Here is a 23,311-nt window from a genome sequence, read left to right as displayed (position 1 = left end):
CAGCAATACCCATATTTATGGGGACATGATAAAATGAAAGGGATTCTGTTATGGCAACTAAGGATATGTGGGAAATGATTAAACAAAAGATAATACAAAAACTGAGAAATTGGAATCACTGTTTTATGGATAGCAAGATAAAAGCAGTAAAAACGTTTAGTCCCATTAATTTTATATATAGATCAGTCATATTTTTATCAATCAGAGGAGATGTGCATAGCACTTAAGAGTTGAACAGTTTTATCTGGGATGGGAAGACGGCAAGAGTCGTGTAGGATAATTTGTTCCTTCCATTAGAACAAGTTGGTTTGGGATTTCCTGATCTGAAGAAATATTTCAGAGCTAGATAGTTAAGGCTACTATACACACAAGCAGAAAGCTACAATTCAAAGTGGAAAGGGATGATGATGAAACAGGGTGGAAGCTGAAGAAATAAGGAAAGATTGGGATTTAAGATATAGATCCTTATCCTTAAGGCGAATAACAATAACCATACAGAATTTTATAAGTGTTAAGTCTGCCTCTGTTTTCCAATCTTTTGCTATTTGGGTTGGTGCATTCCTTCAGTGGTTCATTTATTTTAAACATGTCTGAGTTCATTTGATTATTTTATTCCTCTACATTACTGGAAGCTGTCTCCTATACCAAAGCTGAAACTTAAACTTCCTTTTTGCTGAACAGCTGCAGGATTCCCACCCAGAGTTTTCTGTTCTTTTCTGGTTAATTTTTCTCAGGTTCTCCATACTTCTTTGTTGACATCCAGGCAGTGCAGTTCCCAGCCAGTAATTGAATTTTACCCAAACTGACAGTTTCACTGGGCCTTTTTTATAATTTCTGTTTTCACACTGGGAGAGCTCAAATTAACCTGTTGACCAGTGTGCATTTATTTTGGAAGTCATGCATGTCTGCGATTGCTGAGTCCCAGTCATTGTTGAAATCTCCCAGGATTATAGTTTCTGGGGGATATATTTTCCATAAAGGGGTAGTTTTCTGGGGGAATGTATATGGTACGAATCAGATGCTTTTATGTGTTTGTAGTTTAACGAAGGTAATAAGCAGTTCAGCATTATTAAATTGGGGGATGTAGTGTGAGTAGTGGTTATTGTAGTGAACTGGAGAAAAGTAGGGTCACTGCTCCACTTTTTCTTTTGTATTCTTTCATATAATGCTATACTGTTATATTTATGGTTTTAACCAGGTCTCAGTTACTGATAGCAGATGAGATGTGTAATGTGAAACTCATGCATGAAGGTCTGTATTTTAGCATATGTTTCTTGCTTTGATGTTAATAAGCTTTAGCTGGGTTGTCTTGCCATGTGTTGGCCATATTTTTTTCTACACTGGAGTTAATATGTAAACGGGTGGAATTTTGGTTAGGACCTGGATTAAGGTGTTTGTCCCCACTGCAGAGGATAGATTATGTTGCGGTATGTTTGCTAGGCAGCTATTTATACCTTGGTCAGTTGAGCAAAAGAGGTGTACGGCAAGTGTGTGACTTGTTGAGTTATATTAATCTGAAAAGGTGACATCTGTCCATGTATAGAGGTAAGGAGAAATTGTTGCTGATTTGTGCATGTGTTGGGATGAGATGTAAGAATGAGTGGATTTAGTGGGACTGAGTTTAAGGTGCATGTTGGAGCGATAAGATGTTATGGATGAAATTGATAGTAATGTTATCAGTACTAGGTTTTGGAGCATCGTCATGTTGATTTATAAACATGTATATAATTGATGGTTCTGGAGCATTCTCGTGCTTGTTTATAAACATGTATATAATTGATGGTTCTTGATCTTTAAACCCCTGGACCTGCTCGTGGCTGCTGTGCGTTCCTGGCTCGCTATCCCATACTTCCTTTTTTCTGCCTGTCTACCTAACCTGCTTTGTCTACTGGCCCTGCCCTCCTGGACAACCAAGAACAGTCACAGACTCTATTTATTCCCAGATTGACTTACTCCCCTCAACAGGAAAGTCCTACCTTCTCCCTGAAGTGACAGGAAAGAAACTAAAGAAAGTATGTTACATGGAATTAATCCTACTTTATTTTGAATGCAAAGTTGTTCTACCACTTAGTAGGAGCTAGTATAGGACCCGGCCTGAGAAGCCTGCAGCCAAAGCCCCCATACCTACCTTATCCCATTTCATCCTTTCCTTATATCTTTCTACCTCGTACAGTGATTCCTCACTCCACATAATTAATTTGGCCACTAGATGGCAGTCTTTACCCACCTATAACCTCTCTTCCTCACACAATCTCTTTCACCATAACTAGTCCTTTCACGTTCTTTTCTCTAACTGCTTGTTAATAGTCCTACGTACCCCTGATTTTCACCTCACTCCCCTCAACACAGTCCCTAAGCACCCCTCTAACCAGCCTAATTACCACCCTCTGCACTTACCTTCACCATACTGATAGTTTTCACACTGTCTGCCCTGCCCTCTTTCTTTCCTTGGGTCTACCCACTCCGTTCATCCTGCGGGCACACTCTGCTCCCCTACCCTACCCCCAATTCCCACCCACCCCCAGAGTTCCCACTCTTATACTACCTAACCACACCCCTTCCTCCTACGACCAATCACATAGTCCATCTCCACTGGCCAACCAACTCCAACTCCCTCTTTTCACATACCAGTCCCTATCTTCACCCACCACACCTACCACCTACATCTCTCCACACCAAGTATAACCCTGTGACTATAGCAGGAACCTAATAACTTACCCATCCAAATGTATAAGCTACACTCCCCAATCCACTTACAAAGGTTACTCATACTCCTACTTATACCACCTTTAATAATAGCCTACTTATTAACCTCTTATGAACACCCACTACATCCACACCTTCACTACCCCAATAAGCTAACTACCTCTCCTCCTCTACTTATCTTCTCTAACCATTTTAACACTACATCTACACCCAGCTATCTACTAGCAAAATACTATAGGACAGTCCACATTAGATATACTTCTCACAACCCCAGGAAATCCCTTAATCTATATAAAAAATTCCAAAATCCTAGACTACAAATACTACTTCTATCTTTACATGATGGAGACATTCACCCTAACCCAGGCCCAACAATTTCAACTACCACTCACCTCCTCAACCCCAGCACTTCTTCTGTTCATTCCCTCACCAAGCCTTCAAACTCACTCTTATTAGCACACCTCAGTATATGTAGCATAAATAATAAGACTGCACAACTTCATGCTCTCCTGGATATCTACTCTTTTGACATACTTTGCTTAACAGAAACATGGTTAAAACCTGTCACTAAAGACAATTAAATTATCCCACCTGGTTATAATATCTTACAGCTAGATAGAGCAGCTAAAAAGGGAGGTGGAATAGCTATCCTATTTAAGTCAAGACTACAGATTACTACCTATGACTACAAACCACCCCAAGACTCTAATGCTGAAATTCTTATTACCAAGCTACAACTTAACAGATTCAAATCCATCTATATAATCTGTATCTATCTTCCACATGCTAACAATGCTACCACTGTTGAAAATACCCTCTGTTGATTATCTCCAAACTTACCCCAAGAAACCATAATCCTAGGAGATTTAAATATCGATTGGAAAATCTGTAGCATTACCCACCCTACCACCCATATTAACCTATTTGGCTTTAAGCAAACCATCAACTCCCCCACCAGGATTAGCAAGCCTAATAAGAAGGAAAGTACCTTAGGTTGGATACTCATAAATAACCATGCCCAAACCTACGAAGCTGGAACCCTCCCTGATGACATTAGTGATCACTCACTTGGATACTTATCAATAACCATGCCCAAACCTACGAAGCTTGAACCCTCCCTGATGACATTAGTGATCACTCACTTGGATACTTATCAATAACCATGCCCAAACCTACGAAGCTTGAACCCTCCCTGATGACATTAGTGATCACTCACTTGGATACTTATCAATAACCATGCCCAAACCTACGAAGCTGGAACCTTCCCTGATGACATTAGTGATCACTCACTTACCTATTTCATCAGGCGTAAAACCAGTCTACCCACTCCAACAATTATCAAGAATATTAGAACCAAAAAACCTTTAACCCTGATCTCTTCCAAAAAGAACTTAGAGCATGTAACTGGTCCCCCTTGAAACACCTCTCACTGGATGAAGCTGTTAATCACTTTAGTTCTAAATTCCTAACCATACTAGACCACCATGCACCAATCCGCTCTATAAGAATGAAATCTAAACCTGCCCCTTGGCTCTCAAAAGAAACCAAGCAACAAGTTAATCTCGGAAACAAGCATTGGGCTAAATACCGCTTAACCAAAAGCCATGTAGACCAACAAAAATTCAGACAACTAAGAAATAAAACTAAACAAGCTATACTGCCTGACAAAAAACTACTACCTACAATTCCAGCATGAGCACCATAATAAATTACAAACGTTCTGGACAAGTATTAACCAATTACTACACCCAGGTCAATCCACCACACCAAACCCACAAGGCACTGACCAGGATAATCCCATACAAACTGCCAATGCCTTTAATTCCTTTTTTACTGAAGCCATTCAAACTCTTGCTAGTCCGTTATCAACTCAGAACTTAACTTTACCCAAATCTAATACTATTCCACCCCCTCCATTTCTCTTCCAACCAGTCCCAACTACATATATTCTTAGCCTTCTTCAAAAACTAAAACCATGTTCTCTTTCAACAGACCAATTACCTGCTGAATACCTTTAAGTAGCAGCCAAATCCATTGCCTATCCCATTTCCATTCTCATTAATAGAACCATCAGTGAAGGAAACATTCCCAAAATCTGGAAGATATCTCATATTATTCCCCTTCACAAGGGTGGAAACTGTACTGAATTCTCCAATTACTGTCCTATAGCTCTACCTTCTCCCTTAGGTAAGCTCATGGAAAAATGCATCCACAAACAATTGCTAGACCACCTAATCCAAAATAATTTACTTTCCAACTGCCAGCATGGTTTCAGACCTTCACACAGCACTACTACTGCCCTCCTGCCCTTTACTTGACTGCATTAATAAAAACCATAACCTCAATTTGCTTTCCTCTGCACTATTTATAGATCTGTCAAAGGCTTTCAATATGGTTAATCACCAGATACTTCTAAATATCCTCAAATCCCTATCACCAGTGCCACTAGCAATAAAATGGTTCCAGTCCTATTTAGATAACCGACAACAGGCAGTACTCTGACACAACACTTTATCAACCAACTTCCCCATTAACCTTGGTGTCCCTCAAGGGTCCATATTAGGACCTCTCCTGTTTTCTATATTTATCAATGACCTTCATCTAGATATCCCTCAATCAACATGCATACAATATGCAGATGATTCCACACTGATATGCTCAGCCACATCGATATCTGAACTTAACTCCCTTTCTCAAAAAGTGTTTAACACAGTTGACCTCTGGTTCACACAACGCTGTCTCCTTCTGAACCCCCAAAAAACTAAGCTCCTCCCTTTTACCCCAACTTACAAATCTCCCCTGATAGATTTCATAATCACATCCATTAATGGTACTCTCATATCCCCGGATGCTACCACCAAGCTACTAGGTATCACCATAGATAACCTTACCTTCGACACCACTATAAAAACTGTTAATAGAAAACTAGGCTCTCTTTATAGGATAAAACACTTCCTCTCTCCAGCAGCTAGAATAACTATTGCTCATACCCATCTAATCTCTACTCTCCTCTATGTCTCACCTGTCTATACAAATCTATCCAAAAACAACCTGAATAAAATGGAAACCGCCTACAATAACATAGCCAGATTTGCTACATGTAACCCCTTTAGAACCCACCACTGTTCTAATCTAAAACAGCTAGGATGGCTGGGACTACAAAATCTGATTAAATTCCACCAACTGACTATTGTCCATAAAACCCTTCGCCATCCAACAAATACCCCTATACTATCTACCCTTATTACCCCCTACAAAAATTTGAAAACCTTGCATTCATCTCACAAACATCTTGTCAATATTTGTAAATCAAACAACAGGGCTGGAAACTCTCTCTTCTCCAATTTTGTTGTAAAATCCTGGAACCTTCTCCCCAGCGAACTCTCCTCACTACCGTCTATATCACTTTTCAAAACCAAACTAAAACCTTTCCTCAAATCACACTGGTTGTGCCCCTGCACTGAACCTGACTGATCAACTAGCCCTGCTAATAGGTTCAGCCTACCCTCCCCTTCTCTGTAATCCACCCTTTTTTTAAGTACAACTAACTTTCTACTTTTATATACTAGTACTTACATCCTGTTCTACCTTACTAATGTAAATACCATAGGTACATAGCAAGAGCATATAATTATCTGCCCTCTCCTCTGTATACTATGTATTAAAAGTGCATGGGAATGATACTACTTATACCTGCATATTTACACGTATATAATCTATATATATATATATATATCTCATCAGCTGCCCTCTCCTCTATATAGTATCTATTAAAAGTGCATGGGAATGATGCTACTTATACCTGCATATTTACACGTATATAATCTATATATATATATATATATATATCTCATCAGCTGCCCTCTCCTCTGTATAGTATGCATTAAAAGTGCATGGGAATGATGCTACTTATACCTGCATATTTACACGTATATAATCTATATATATATATATATATATATATATATATATATATATATATATATATATCATCAGCTGCCCTCTCCTCTATATAGTATGTATTAAAAGTGCATGGGAATGATACTACTTATACCTGCATATTTACACGTATATAATCTATATATATATATATCTCATCAGCTGCCCTCTCCTCTATATAGTATGTATTAAAAGTGCATGGGAATGATACTACTTATACCTGCATATTTACACGTATATAATCTATATATATATATATATATATATATATATATCATCAGCTGCCCTCTCCTCTATATAGTATGTATTAAAAGTGCATGGGAATGATGCTACTTATACCTGCATATTTACACGTATATAATCTATATATATATATATATATATCTCATCAGCTGCCCTCTCCTCTATATAGTATGTATTAAAAGTGCATGGGAATGATACTACTTATACCTGCATATTTACACGTATATAATCTATATATATATATATATATCTCATCAGCTGCCCTCTCCTCTATATAGTATGTATTAAAAGTGCATGGGAATGATACTACTTATACCTGCATATTTACACGTATATAATCTATATATATATATATATATATATATATATATCTCATCAGCTGCCCTCTCCTCCTATGTATTAAAAGTGCATGGGAATGATACTACTTATACCTGCATATTTACACGTATATAATCTATATATATATATATATATATATATATATATATATATCTCATCAGCTGCCCTCTCCTCTATATAGTATGTATTAAAAGTGCATGGGAATGATACTACTTATACCTGCATATTTACGTATATAATCTATATATATATATATATATATCATCAGCTGCCCTCTCCTCTATATAGTATGTATTAAAAGTGCATGGGAATGATACTACTTATACCTGCATATTTACACGTATATAATCTATATATATATATATATATATATATATATATATATCTCATCAGCTGCCCTCTCCTCTATATAGTATGTATTAAAAGTGCATGGGAATGATACTACTTATACCTGCATATTTACACGTATATAATCTATATATATATATATATATATCTCATCAGCTGCCCTCTCCTCTATATAGTATGTATTAAAAGTGCATGGGAATGATACTACTTATACCTGCATATTTACACGTATATAATCTATATATATATATATATATATATCTCATCAGCTGCCCTCTCCTCTATATAGTATGTATTAAAAGTGCATGGGAATGATACTACTTATACCTGCATATTTACACGTATATAATCTATATATATATATATATATATATATCTCATCAGCTGCCCTCTCCTCCTATGTATTAAAAGTGCATGGGAATGATACTACTTATACCTGCATATTTACAAGTATATAATCTATATATATATATATATATATCTCATCAGCTGCCCTCTCCTCCTATGTATTAAAAGTGCATGGGAATGATACTATTTATACCTGCATATTTACACGTATATAATCTATATATATATATATATATATATCTCATCAGCTGCCCTCTCCTCTGTATAGTATGTATTAAAAGTGCATGGGAATGATGCTACTTATACCTGCATATTTACACGTATATAATCTATATATATATATATATATATATATATATATATATATATATATCATCAGCTGCCCTCTCCTCTATATAGTATGTATTAAAAGTGCATGGGAATGATACTACTTATACCTGCATATTTACACGTATATAATCTATATATATATATATATATATATATATATATATATCATCAGCTGCCCTCTCCTCTATATAGTATGTATTAAAAGTGCATGGGAATGATACTACTTATACCTGCATATTTACACGTATATAATCTATATATATATATATATATATATCTCATCAGCTGCCCTCTCCTCTATATAGTATGTATTAAAAGTGCATGGGAATGATACTACTTATACCTGCATATTTACACGTATATAATCTATATATATATATATATATCTCATCAGCTGCCCTCTCCTCTATATAGTATGTATTAAAAGTGCATGGGAATGATGCTACTTATACCTGCATATTTACACATATATAATCTATATATATATATATATATCTCATCAGCTGCCCTCTCCTCTATATAGTATGTATTAAAAGTGCATGGGAATGATACTACTTATACCTGCATATTTACACGTATATAATCTATATATATATATATATATATATATCATCAGCTGCCCTCTCCTCTATATAGTATGTATTAAAAGTGCATGGGAATGATACTACTTATACCTGCATATTTACACGTATATAATCTATATATATATATATATATATCTCATCAGCTGCCCTCTCCTCCTATGTATTAAAAGTGCATGGGAATGATACTACTTATACCTGCATATTTACACGTATATAATCTATATATATATATATATATATATCATCAGCTGCCCTCTCCTCTATATAGTATGTATTAAAAGTGCATGGGAATGATACTACTTATACCTGCATATTTACACGTATATAATCTATATATATATATATATATATATATCATCAGCTGCCCTCTCCTCTATATAGTATGTATTAAAAGTGCATGGGAATGATACTACTTATACCTGCATATTTACACGTATATAATCTATATATATATATATATATATATCTCATCAGCTGCCCTCTCCTCTATATAGTATGTATTAAAAGTGCATGGGAATGATACTACTTATACCTGCATATTTACACGTATATAATCTATATATATATATATATATCTCATCAGCTGCCCTCTCCTCTATATAGTATGTATTAAAAGTGCATGGGAATGATGCTACTTATACCTGCATATTTACACATATATAATCTATATATATATATATATATCTCATCAGCTGCCCTCTCCTCTATATAGTATGTATTAAAAGTGCATGGGAATGATACTACTTATACCTGCATATTTACACGTATATAATCTATATATATATATATATATATCATCAGCTGCCCTCTCCTCTATATAGTATGTATTAAAAGTGCATGGGAATGATACTACTTATACCTGCATATTTACACGTATATAATCTATATATATATATATATATATCTCATCAGCTGCCCTCTCCTCCTATGTATTAAAAGTGCATGGGAATGATACTACTTATACCTGCATATTTACACGTATATAATCTATATATATATATATATATATATCATCAGCTGCCCTCTCCTCTATATAGTATGTATTAAAAGTGCATGGGAATGATACTACTTATACCTGCATATTTACACGTATATAATCTATATATATATATATATATATCTCATCAGCTGCCCTCTCCTCCTATGTATTAAAAGTGCATGGGAATGATACTACTTATACCTGCATATTTACACGTATATAATCTATATATATATATATATATATATATCATCAGCTGCCCTCTCCTCTATATAGTATGTATTAAAAGTGCATGGGAATGATACTACTTATACCTGCATATTTACACGTATATAATCTATATATATATATATATATATATCATCAGCTGCCTTCTCTGTATACAGTGTATTAAAACTGTATTTGAATGACACAACTTATACCTGCACTTGTTGCTATATGTTATCAACTTCTAACCTCTTAGATTAGTCTCACTACTGTAAAATCATTGTACCTTGTTTGCATCAATTTTTATTATGATTTTGTTACTTTGTAATTTTTGTTATTGTTTCATCGGAGCTCATCTCCCCGGGCCTCTACTGAAAATGGACATGTATCCATTTAGACTAGCCTGGTTAACAAATGTAAAATAAATAAATAAATAAATAAAATAAATTGTCGTGTTGGTTTATAAATATGTATATAATTGATGGTTCTGGGGCATTGTCGTGTTGATTTATAAACATATATATAATTGATGGAGTGGTTGCTGTGCTGTGGGAGTTGAATATTGTATTTGAGAGGAATTTATTTTAAGTAATATTTTTGAATATGTAGTGGTGGTATTGATTTGAAACAGGTTATATACTTAAGGTAGCTACTATAGTTTGAACAAGGATTTTAGAATTGGGAGGAGAAAATGAAAAATGGAGTCATTAGGAGAGGAGTCAGTGGGTGTAAACTTTAAGGGAGGAGTCAGTATAGGGAACGGAGCAATAAGTTGAGCCTGTGTTGCTGTTTAATGCTTAAGTGGAAATACTGTTAGGATATGTGCATATGATTGCTTCTAGTGTGCTATGGGATGGCTCGTTTTAAAATCTAGAGAAGGTGGGATTGGGTGTGATTTGGGGGTAAGCTAGTGTAATGGAAAGGTACTCCCCTCAGATGGTCTTTCACCAAAAACAATCTTTGAGGTAGAATGGGCAGAGAGAGAAAAATAAATTCTTGTTGCTTGGACTGTTTGAGGTGAATCACAGATTTTATTTTTTATGGGAGCAGCATTTGTCTGAGTTCTAACAATTCTACCAGATTAACAGAGTGTTCCCTTAAGTTGGAGGTCGGCCACTGTTTCAGTATTGTTTATGGAAGGCTGGAAATGTCTCAGCAGAAGATTGTGGCTGAGAGTGGCTTTCACTAGGGGAGATTTTGCTCTGCTAAAATGTTAAATTAGATTTAACTAAAGCAGTATAAAGTTATGTGTTGTGGGGACAGGGCCCTGCAGTAGTTTCAGCCACACAGTAGAGATTACCCTAATGCAGAAGTGATGGAAAAAGTGTTTGCATCTGTAAAGATACTTCTGGACTTTTCATTTGAGTCTCTGTTATTGCCTTGCATTAGTTCTAACTTAAGAGGTCTTCCTTTCATTGCTTTAGAAACGAGAGAATTTCAGTTATGAAAGTTATTTAGGTAGTGAGTTTTTCATAGCACTTGCTCGCCAGGAATCTGCAGGACATCTGTCCGTTCAGTAGACAGAGAGACAAGTTAAATTGAGGAATGTTTGGTTGTCAGAGTAGGTGGAGAGAGTACTGTTCCTTTATACTGTGTTGTTCAGGTACATTATGCAGTGTTTTCCCATCGTACATATTTCACTGTTATGGAGTTGTGTTTTACAGCTTTTAAACTGGAAAAAAGCAGCTAACAAGAGATTTGTCTTGGTGTGCAAGTTTGGGATTACTGAGATGAGAGTCTCTGGAGTTTTTAGCAGGACCACTAGAATGTCAGTCATTTCCCACACTCTGTTCCCAAATACAATCTGTAATGTGAAATCTAAGCAGTGCATATGTTTTAACTGCTTTGGCATAAGCAGCTTAAATGTTAAGTACTAAAACTCCATGCAGTGATCTGGCTCTTTTCTTGACCAGAGCTCATTCAGATTATTAACACTTAACTATACTAGCCAGTAACTGTGCTTTATGTAAATCAAGCAGTCGGCTGCTACATCTGAATCCTAGAAAAGAGGCTGTTAGAAACATATTAATACATTGGTTAGATAGTAAGAGCAGAAAGACAACACGCTTACCTATAATTATTCCATGCACAGGGTTAGTACAGAATGCAGTAGTAATCGGGTTCTGTTAAGAAATTGTCCAAAATGTAGTTTGCATTACCGTGCAGTGAGGCAGAAGGAGCATGCAGAAATGGGAGTGTTAAAGTGATTTTACAAACAGAGCCACAACAGCTGTACTAGATGGAGACCAACAAAGATGAGGGTAGGGGGCAGTCTGGTATACAGGGGAATATTGCTGTCCCCCTCACTGGTTTTCCACTAAAAATCTCCGAGGTAGAATAAGCGGGGGGGGGGGGGGGATAGAGAGGTTCATGCTTGAGGTGAGTCACAACTTTTTCTAGCAAGTCTACTGGAAGGATGCTTTTCTAACAATATGTTCCTTTAGTTGCAGGCAGGTCACTGGTTCGATGTTGATTTTTGGAAGTTGAAAAGGTCTCAGCAGAAGATTGTGATGTTGGGGATGACTTTAACCACTGGAGTTGTTGCTTTTTTAAATTTGCTATAGTGTTAAATTAGATTCAAGTAAAGCAGTATAAAATGAGGTGGGATGTTCTCCAGCAGTTTCAGCAATATAGTAGAAACAGCTGTAATGCAAAAGTGATGGAAAAGGTATTTGCAACTCTAAAGGTATTTCTGCAATATTGTTTGATTCTCTGGTTTGGCCTTGCATTTTTTTTTTTTTAACAGAAGCTGTATCCCTTTTATTGATTTTAGAAACCTGAGGGAATTTTTCAGCTGTGGAAGTTATTTAGCATTGAGCATTTCCTAGCATGTATGCAGCTGATGTGACCTAAATCATCAGTTTCTGCTTCACCAATGCCAATATAGTTTTTTGAAAGTTAGTGACTACTAAATTTGAAGTAACAGTAACACTGGATGAGGGATTGATTGCCCACATTGCTTACCTGGATTTGACTAATGTTTTCAGTACAGTCCATCGTTAGGAGAATTATAAACACATTATGCATATTAAGTGTAAACAGTGGTGTTACTCGGTATGTAAGGCACTTTCTGTGTATACAGCAATTAAAGGTAGGTAGAGGCCTCCTTTTGACCCAATTGGGATAAGAAGTGGCAGTCTAGGAGGCTATGTACCATGCCCCCTCCTCTTTGAGAACTTTTTTCAAATTAAACTAGGGAGGCAGCTTTGAATAAATAGTCGTGCACATGAGTGTAAAATCCAGACTATAGTTACATAACTATCTGATGCAAATATACAGTAATAAAGGGTGCACAAAGAGCTTTTAAGTCTTTTAGACAAGATCAATGTCTCAGCAAAACATTCTCCATCATTTTGCAAATAAGATTCACTCACAAAATCTCTGTAAAGAACGTTCTGCATTATTTATAACTATTATGATCAAAACCCTCTGTAATTTGTCATCTATGATTCACTTTAGCAGGAGTGTACATACGTTATGAAATCATTCAAATGTTTTGTCACATTATGGTCTGGGTTATGACTAAAAAGGGTCATGTTGGTCCAAACGACGTACCTGATTATGAAGTAAATAAATAGGATTCACATCCAGTGTGATGGCAGCAACCGTGCTCACATCCAGTGTCATGGCAGTAACCGTGCTCACATCCAGTGAGATGGCAGTAACTGTGCTCACATCTAATGTGATAGCAACCGTGCTCACTTCCAGTGTAATGGCAGCAACCGTGCTCACATCCAGTGTGATCGTAACCGTGCTCACATCCAGTGTGATGATCATAACCGTGCTCACATCCAGTGTAATAACAGCAACCGTGCTCACATCCAGTGTGATGGCAGTAACCGTGCACACATCCAGTGTGATGGCAGTAATCGTGCACACATCCAGTGTGATGGCAGTAATCGTGCACACATCCAGTGTGATGACAGCAACCGTGCTCACATCCAGTGTGATGACAGCAACCGTGCTCACATCCAGTGTGATGGCAGTAACCGTGCTCGCATCCAGTGTGATGGCAGTAACTGTGCTCGCATCCAGTGTCATGGCAGTAACCGTGCTCACATCCAGTGTGATGACAGCAACCGTGTTCACATCCAGTGTGATGACAGCAGCCGTGCTCAGATCCAGTGTGATGACAGCAACCATGCTCACATCCAGTGTCATGGCAGTAACCGTGCTCACATCCTTTGTCATGGCAGCAACCATGCTCACATCCAGTGTCATGGCAGTAACTGTGCCTTTAAGGAAAAAATGCAGTATCCATAGTATAAGGAACTAAACAATTAATTCTGATTGGAGAGCAGAAAGACAAATAATGAAGAAAACGAATAAATTATAAGAACACAAGGGAGCCCGCTGGGGAGTAAGATCAATGTTACCCATTCTTTTCCTGCTGTCATTAGAAAGGCTTATGGGGTTACCCACCTGATATGTAAAGGAGGTTCTACATTTTGCAGAGAATTGTTGCTCTGTATAACACAGTGAATTCACTGTCTAACTGTAACAACATTCTGTACCATTTGTACCTACCAGAGTTCTTGTTCAGTTTTCATAGGTGTGTACTAGGCTAATGGCCCTGGAGCCTTTACAAGCCTAGCCCATAAGATTACCCTGGCATCGTGCCACCCAACCTTAGTTCCCAGTGCCTCTGTCAACTAGAGCCATTGGAGTGATCCCCAGGGTGAATTTTCTATTTCCCACCCACTCGTCAAGATTTTTCTTGAAGAGGGCCAGTGAGGTCCTCTGTTTGACATGTATGGGAAGTCTGTTCCATAGCATGGGCAGTCTCTGGCTTATGAACCTGTCCTTCCAGCACATTCTGTTGATTGTGGTAATGAGGTTGAGGTCTCTGGAGCATGTGGTGCAGAGGGATTGGGATTTCTTTAGATGTAGCATTTCTAACAGAACTGAGTCAGACATGGCTTTGTAAGTCAAGCAGAGATTGCCCCTAAGTAGGCGATATGAGACAGAGAGTAGTTGGAGCTTTTTGAGTCTGTCCATATAGGACAAGTGTTTAAGGCCTAGGATCCTCTTTGTGAGGTACTTTTGCGGCCTCTCCAGTTGTTGCAGGTGTCTAGTGAGGTACATGCCAAATGGGGCATTGCACTCGATGATTGGCCTAATTAGGGAAGAGTAGAGGGAGACAATTACCTTTTTCTTCCTGGATGCAAAACCCTTAGTAATGAGATGTGCCACATAGAAGGACTTTCTGACCACAGTGGCAACGTGGTGGTCAAATGAGAGGTTGCTGTCAACCTGTGTTCCCAGATCTCTTAAAACGCCTTCTGTGTTCAGTGGACTACCATCGATGTGGTAATTTATGGGAACTGGGTTTTTCCCAAAGGGGATGACGACATATTTTTTGGCATTGAGCTTAAGGCCATGGTTCTGACACCAGTCGTTGGTCTCAGTGATGCCTTTCTGTAGGATGTGAACATCGCTGTTGGGAAGCAGATTAGTGCATGTTTAAGAGAGTATGTGTTATATTAGCTAGTCTGAATGATTAACAGTTATCTCTTTAGTAAGTGGTATATAGACTACCTCAGTATGACCTCCATCTTGTGTACAAGACAGTGACAAACCAGTCGTCTTCAAAAGTCTGTGCCTAGAGCACATAGCTAAAGGAGCAGATATTAGGTAGGTTATTATTTCAAGAAAAGTATTAATGGCAAAAGAGACCAGGAATATCATACTAGTTCCCTGTATCTATATAACTAATTCTCAGTACTAAGTGGAGTATGTCATTTGTCATCTTCATACATATTCTCAACATATGTATATGGGACTTAAAAGATGTGATAACAGCACTAAAGCTAGGTTACAATCTGTAACCCTGTATACTAGGAAATGCTGTAATTCTTCAATATAATGTAATTTGCTCTAGGAATGAAGTAAGCTGTACCGTACTGTGCTGATGAAGTAAGCAATACCGTACTGTGCTGATGAAATAAGCTATAAATAAATAAATAAACTGCAGACTGTTAGTCTGCCATTGTATTTCCAGTAAGATAACTACATCATTTACTCAATTCCATTTCTACCTGAGCATTTGTTACGTCAGATGGGAACAGTGCACTTCGATAAGAGTGAGCAATTTTAACCACTTGTGAGGAAATGCATCTGCGTCTTTGATACACTTCAGATACAGTGTTCATTTTATACCAGTTATTACTGTTAACCACCCACTTGATCAGTTTTTCAGCAATGATCAGTATTTCTAAGTATGTTCTCTTGGCTACTAACTTTGTCTTTTACGTTGTACATCTTCCAACCTTTGAAGTTCAGCTTGGCAGCATGCACTGCTCCTACCCTGTCATTTCCTACAGTGCAGTAGAAAAAAATAAAAACAGATTAAAAGATGAGACACTAAGGTCAGGCTTTGCTTCTTTTTTTTGTCCTTTGCAGCTGTTCAAGAACGTGTGTGAGCGAGGTCGGTGGTCAGAGAGAATGATGTCGGCATATAACAGCTACAAAGATGGCGACTTTGGTGCTGCGTTGGTACAATATCTTCTGCTTGCGGAACAGGGTTATGAGGTGGCCCAGAGCAATGTGGCATTTATTCTTGATCAGAGTAAGATTATCCTTTTTATTACATAATTCACAAAAAAAAAGCTTTCAGCATACATTTCCATTCCTAATCAGTTTATACTGAGCTTACTGACAAGTGGAAGAATATATATATGTTTTTTGTGTTTATCATCTATTTATTTATTTTCAGTTTGATGACTGGGGAAGTCATTTGATGCTGGTATTTACTTTTGTTTGGACATGACAGTAGATAGTGGTATTATCAGAAATATTATTTCTGACAACTGGAAAAATTTAGAGGGAAATAAAGATTTGCTATCCATTGTGGGGACCCAACCAAGGTTTGTATATGAAAATCAAAATAATTTAAAAAATCATTTTAGAAAGCGAGAAAAACAAACTTATTGTACCAACACCGCACAGAAAAGATGGGGCATCTATAAGTGTGGGAACTGTAACATATGTAGATACATTTCTGAACGTCCCTTACTTAATTTAGAACATTTGCCTTACACTTTGAAAGTTCCAGGGCATTTTAACTGTAAGAGTAAATTAGTTGTATACACTAAAAATACATCTGGTTAAGCGCTTTCATCTAATATAAAACTTAGACTTCATCAGAACCACATTTGTTTAGTACACATTAATTAAATAGTGTTCCAATTATTTTCAAACAAATTCCTATAGCACGTCTCCTCAACTAATTAAAAGTTCCTAACCATAGTTTCAAATAAACAATAAGCAAAACATAAGCAATTTAAAATAGCTGACAATACTTCTCAAAATTTTTTTAAAAGGAAATGTGACAAATTGAAAAGAGACTTGCAACAATACAAGGAGGGAAAAATGTATAATTGGGACAAAATAAGTAATAACTTTGGTATCGCCAACAATAAGGGGAAACTTTTGATGCAGTAAATAAAAACAAGACACACAGGCAGGACCAATATACGTCTTTTTTTAGAACAGGAGACCAATTGGGGAGAACAACAAGGGAAAAGAATGAACAGCCGGTGGAGACAACAGCCACAACAGTACAGAGACAGCAGAGCAAATTGGTAGATGGTAACACGGATTGTATCATTAAATATAATGATGTACAATATGGACAAAATAATTTTTTTATTTATAATTACACCTCACTGGAGTTAACAGATGCCCATTTTGCATTATTTAGAAAGGGGATGAAATTTATACCCCATACTAGATTTAATCTAGTGGGTAACATTATTCAGTTTAAGTTATATTTAAGGAAACTGAATCTTTCAGCGTATTTTAATGGAACCAAGAAGCAATTTGAACCTACACCCTTATATAAGAAAAGTGTATTTACACCACATTTACATCCTACTTTGGCCAGTTTTGAAAAAAGTAGTTATAGACCAATTGTATAGATATAGTAACAATAATAGACTGCACATTTCACCTTATAATTTAAGTAAGGAAGAGACTAAAATCATGTGTGACCTGTGTGATGATTCCAACATCAGGATAATGCAACCTGATAAGGGAGGGGGGGTTGTCTTATATGAGACGATTGATTATATGAATGAAATACAACTTATATTGCAGGATCCTGACAAATATGTGATATCCTCTATTAATGAGGTTAATATAGCCTATGGGAGAATTGATGCTCAGTTGGAAGAATATCTTATTGAGAACAGAATAGACATTGAATTATATCAGTATTTGAAAGTGGAACGTCCCATTTTGGCTACGATTATAGGTATTCCCAAGATACATAAAAACATTCAGCATCCACCTTTTAGACCCATTATATCTGGTAGTAGGTCTAAAACTTTTCCATTTAGGAAAGTTGTGGATACATGGCTAAAACCTATATATATGAACGTGCAACACATACTAAAAGATTTGTGGGATTTTTTGGGAAGATTAACCCCCTCCATGTGGAAATCAAATTTAGTATTGATCACTATAGACGTTGTGGACCTTTTTACATGTATCCCACATGAAGAAGGGATGGAAAGATTTATTAATAGTATACGCAGGTACGCTGATTTTACATGGGAAAGGGTGACTTTAATTGGTGAATTTATGAGTCTGGTCCTGGATTATAACTACATATATTTTGAGGGTGAATTTTATAGGCAGAGTAAGGGTGTAGCGATGGGGGCTGCTAGTGCCCCAATATATGCCAATTTAGTTCTATTGGATTGGGAGAATTATGTAATATTTAGTAGTAAATACATTCAACAGATATTATGCTATGTCCGGTTTTTGGATGATGTATTTATTGCATGGGACGGGGACATCAATGACCTTCCTAATTTCATTCAATATTTAAATACATCTACTTATTTAAGATTTACTTATCAGTGTAGTTTAGAGGGCATTGCATACTTGGATACATATATTTCTGTGACTCCCAATGGTTTTAAATCTAGTATACACAGGAAGGAGACATTTAGCAATTGCTATTTGGAATACAATAGTTGTCATCCTGTAAAGTTAAAAAACAACATAGTTAAAGGACAGTGTGTGTACGTGCAGCACGTATGACATCAGAGTATGGAGAGATGCTGCAGGAGCTGAATTTTATTGGTTCGATGTTTAGAAAAAGGGGATATCCTACTATAGTTGTAAATGATGCGATTGATTATGTTAGTAATCAGTGGGGTATTAAATATAAACCATTATTAGGTGCATACACTAGGAACCTAGATTCTCCTATTATGAATAAAGAGGTTTCCGATTATAATAGGGCATGTATATTACCTTACAATAGTCGTACTGAACAGGTAAAACAGATTATTAGAGCTAACTGGAATATATTAGTGTGAGGAGAGGCTATTCTCTATAGTTGGGAATGAACCCAGATTTGTGAATAGTGTAGGTAACAATTTAAAAAGAGATTTGAAAGGAATGGCCCCTATTCTAAGGGACGCAAGAATGGCACAAGGAAATGTGGGCACTGTAAACAGTGTGGGGCAATTTTAGAGGATATGTCAGTAGTGGTAGGTAATATTAGTAAAACAGTTATATATTTTTGTTACGGCAATTGTCAAACAAAAAATGTTACATATTTTGCTTTATGTACATCATGTCCCAGTTTCTATGTCGGACAGACAGGGAGACATTTAAAAGATAGAATCTATGACCATTTATACGCAATAAGGAAGAAGGATGACAATAATGCCTTGTATAGGCATGTAAGGGATAGTGAAGGTTGTACATCCTTTAAGTTTGTTTTATTAGAGGTAGTTAACATATCTACTAGAGGTGGCATCATTAAGTCAGTTTTGGGTGAAAAGGAGGTTAGGTGGCAGATTTTGTTGAATGCCACTGTACCTCCAGGTATTAATGAGTATATTTCGATAAAACCCGTGTTGCAAGCCAGGTTGTGATGTATTCAGTTATATAAAAGTTATGTTTATAGTTAGTTTATCTGTATTTATATACAGTTTTAAATAGTTTAGTTGTGCAATATTGGTAGCGTAAATTAGGTTTCAAACTATTAACATTATTATTGTAATATTTTGTAATTTTGTAATTATACATTTTACGAGTATGTTCTTTTTAAAAAGTATTTAGTGGATAGGTATGTGTTATACTTGTATTTTGAAACTATGGTTAGGAACTTTTAATTAGTTGAGGAGATGCGCTATAGGGATTGGTGGGTTAATTTGTTTGAAAATAATTGGAACACATTAATATGTACTAAACAAATGTGGTTCTGATGAAGTCTAAGTTTTATATTAGATGAAAGTGCTTAACCGGATGTTTTTTAATAAACCTAGTGTTTACTGTCGTTTCACCTAACCAGTGTCTTCTTGGTGGACTCGTACATTTTTATTCTTTGTGTGTTGGTGGAGTCGAGTTCTTTGTAGGATTTACTTAGTTGTATACACTGGTATGTGTGCATACTGTAGTGTATTCCATATTGGTATGACTACAAGAGCTCTATGCGCTAGAATAAAAAACATTATTACAACATTAGAAAACAAGACAAGACAAATGCTTTTTACAAGCATACTATCACCTGTCCCATGTATAAAAAATTATTGTTTTCTGCGCTGGAGCAAGGAAGTCATGATTTTAGGGGTGGCATTTTTTAAACAAATCTTGAACAAAAAGGAGGCTTTATGGCAAATCAGATTAAATTCAGACAAAAAACCTGGTATAAATGATGCTGTTAATATTAAATGTTTTTTGAAAGACTGTAGAGTCTATATAAGGAAATGACTTCCTGAGCTTTGAAATTTTATTGATTAACTGTATAATTTTTTTAAGTGAAGAGACTTCTTTATTGGTATAAAATCCTGGTTCAAGGCTCCACAGAGCACCCCAGCACTACCGGGCTACAACTCATACCACACATTTCGGCCACAGAACATGGACCGAAACACAAAAGGAGGGGGTGTATCCATATTCATCAAGGACACCTACACCTCTAGGTTAGTGGCGCAGCATGATACCTCCAAGATCATCCATGTGCAACTAACATCAGGCAAATCTGCAGTGCAAATTGTGGCCTGCTACAGATCATCCTCCATGACCCAGGACCACCACTCCGCCTTTCTGGAGACACTGGAAAACATGAAGGTCCTACCGAACACCCTGATATTGGGTGATTTCAATTACCCTACCGTTAACTGGGAAAACTACTCAAGTACAAACACCCAGGTCCAGCACTTCCTGGAATTTATCAACTCAAATGCCTTGGATCAGCTGGTAAACTCCCCTACCAGAGGTGAAAACATATTGGACCTGGTCATCGCCAACATGGGCGACAGGTGTTCCACACCAGAGGTCAACCCATCACTGGTTAGATCAGACCATAAACTAATCACTCTGGATGTCTACACCCCACCACCACCCCCAACTAAGGAAACCACAGTAAAAAAACTTTTCTAAAGCAAATTTCTCCTTACTTAAGACAGAGGTGGTAAGTTTCACAGCCCCCACGCTAAAGGATAACGCTGCCCAAGATGCAGAAACCTTTACAAATGCACTCTATGAGCACCTACAAGGATGCATGGATTGTGCCATCCCTAGCAAAACCAAGACTCACTCCCCTAAGAGATGGAAACCAGATTGGTGGACCCCTGCCATAAACAGGCTATACAATAGAAGGAGGAAACTAGTTCAGAAAAAAAGCAAATCCCAAGAAGGAATGACATCCCTGATCAGTATCAGTAAGAAACTAAGGTCCCTCATAAAATCCTTCAAGGCTAACTTCGAAAGAAAAATCGCCAAGGATTCGAATGATAACCACAAAGCCTTCTTTAGCTATGTCAAGAATCTAAGTGGCAACTCGCCGATATGCTCTGAGCTAGTGCAAAATAACACAAAATATACTGAACCCTCTGATACTGCCAACATCCTGGTAGATAGATTCAGTGCAAACTTCACCCCCCCTCACCCCCAAAAGGGCCCACAACAATACCAGAAAAGTGTAGTGTCCCGGAAATCATAGATGCACAGGTGAAAACAGCCCTTTCAAAAGCCAAAAGCACAGCATCAATGGGGCCAGGTGGTGTCCCAGGCTGCGTCTTGCATGAACTACAGAACGAACTAACCCCCCCACCTAAACACGCTGTTCAATCTCAGCCTGTCCACAGGCTACGTGCCCATAGAATGGCGCACAGCAACAGTTATTCCGCACCACAAAGGAGGGGCCACAACTGACCCCGGTAACTATCGCCCCATAAGCCTGACTAGCCTGGTCTGCAAGGCTATGGAGCGCATCATCATGGAACTCATTAACAAAGACATAGGGAACCTCCAAACACTTGACCCGACCCAGTTTGGCTTTAAGGGCAGATCATGCCTACTAAACCTGGTTGACTTCTTTGAGACAGTCACCAAGGCCATAGATGAGGGGAAGGTAGTTCACACAGCCTACCTTGACCTCGCCAAGGCTTTTGACACCATTTCCCACTCGGGAATTATAGAAAAACTCACCAGCCTGAACATAAACCCCTACGTCACGAGATGGGTTGCCAACTGGCTTACAGACAGAACTCACACGATAAGAATAGCGGGCTCCAGGTCTGACTCTAAACCAGTCACAAGTGGTGTCCCACAAGGCTCGGTCCTGGGACCCCTACTGTTCGGCATATACTTCTCAGAAGTACAGGCAAACACAGGAGGACTATGGCTAACCAAGTTCGCTGATGACTGCAAAATGGGAGCCATAATTGACTCTCCGGCTGACACAGACATTCTCCAAAAGGGCCTTACTGAGACGGACACCTGGTGTCAAAGTCATGGTCTCAAGCTAAATGCCAAAAAATGCATAGTCAATCCCGCTTGGGAAAAACAAAACACCCATGAATTACCACATAGGTGGCAGCCCCCTTAATACAGAAAAGGGAATAAGAGATCTGGGGACCCAGGTAGATAGTAATCTCTCCTTTGACAGTCATATTGCCAAAGTAGTTAGGAAATCCTTCTATGTAACCCATCTAATTATTAAAGGGTTCGCATCTAGAAATAAAGAGGTTATAGTGCCCCTCTACTCGTCACTCATCCGACCCATCATAGAGTACAATGCCCCGTTTGGGATGTACTTCACAAGAGACTTCCAACAGCTGGAAAGACCACAAAAGTACCTCACCAAGAGGATTACTGGTCTCGAACATATGTCCTATGCAGCCCGACTGGAAAAACTCCAGCTGTACTCAGTGGCATATCGCTTACTCAGAGGTGATCTCTGCCTGACTTACAAAGCCATGTCCAACTCAGAATTGATGGGCATGATCCACCTAAAGAAATCCAAGTCACTGCGAGCCACTCG

At 37.5% G+C, this 23,311-nt stretch overlaps 1 protein-coding gene across 1 annotated transcript in view; it reads left to right on the top strand.

Moving 5' to 3' along the window:
• SEL1L (SEL1L adaptor subunit of ERAD E3 ubiquitin ligase) overlaps positions 1–23,311 on the top strand; it is a 579,007-nt gene that overhangs the window by 490,154 nt on the left and 65,542 nt on the right. The window contains exon 17 of the mRNA XM_044074620.1: positions 16,426–16,591. Coding sequence (XP_043930555.1) covers positions 16,426–16,591 — 166 coding nt within the window. The remainder of the gene's footprint in view (positions 1–16,425; positions 16,592–23,311) is intronic.

Source organism: Protopterus annectens, chromosome 6.part0 (assembly GCF_019279795.1).
Source record: "Protopterus annectens isolate FY-2018-M chromosome 6.part0, PAN1.0, whole genome shotgun sequence".
Classification (NCBI taxonomy): Eukaryota; Metazoa; Chordata; order Ceratodontiformes; family Protopteridae; genus Protopterus; species Protopterus annectens.
This window is presented reverse-complemented; position numbering and strand designations above follow the sequence as displayed.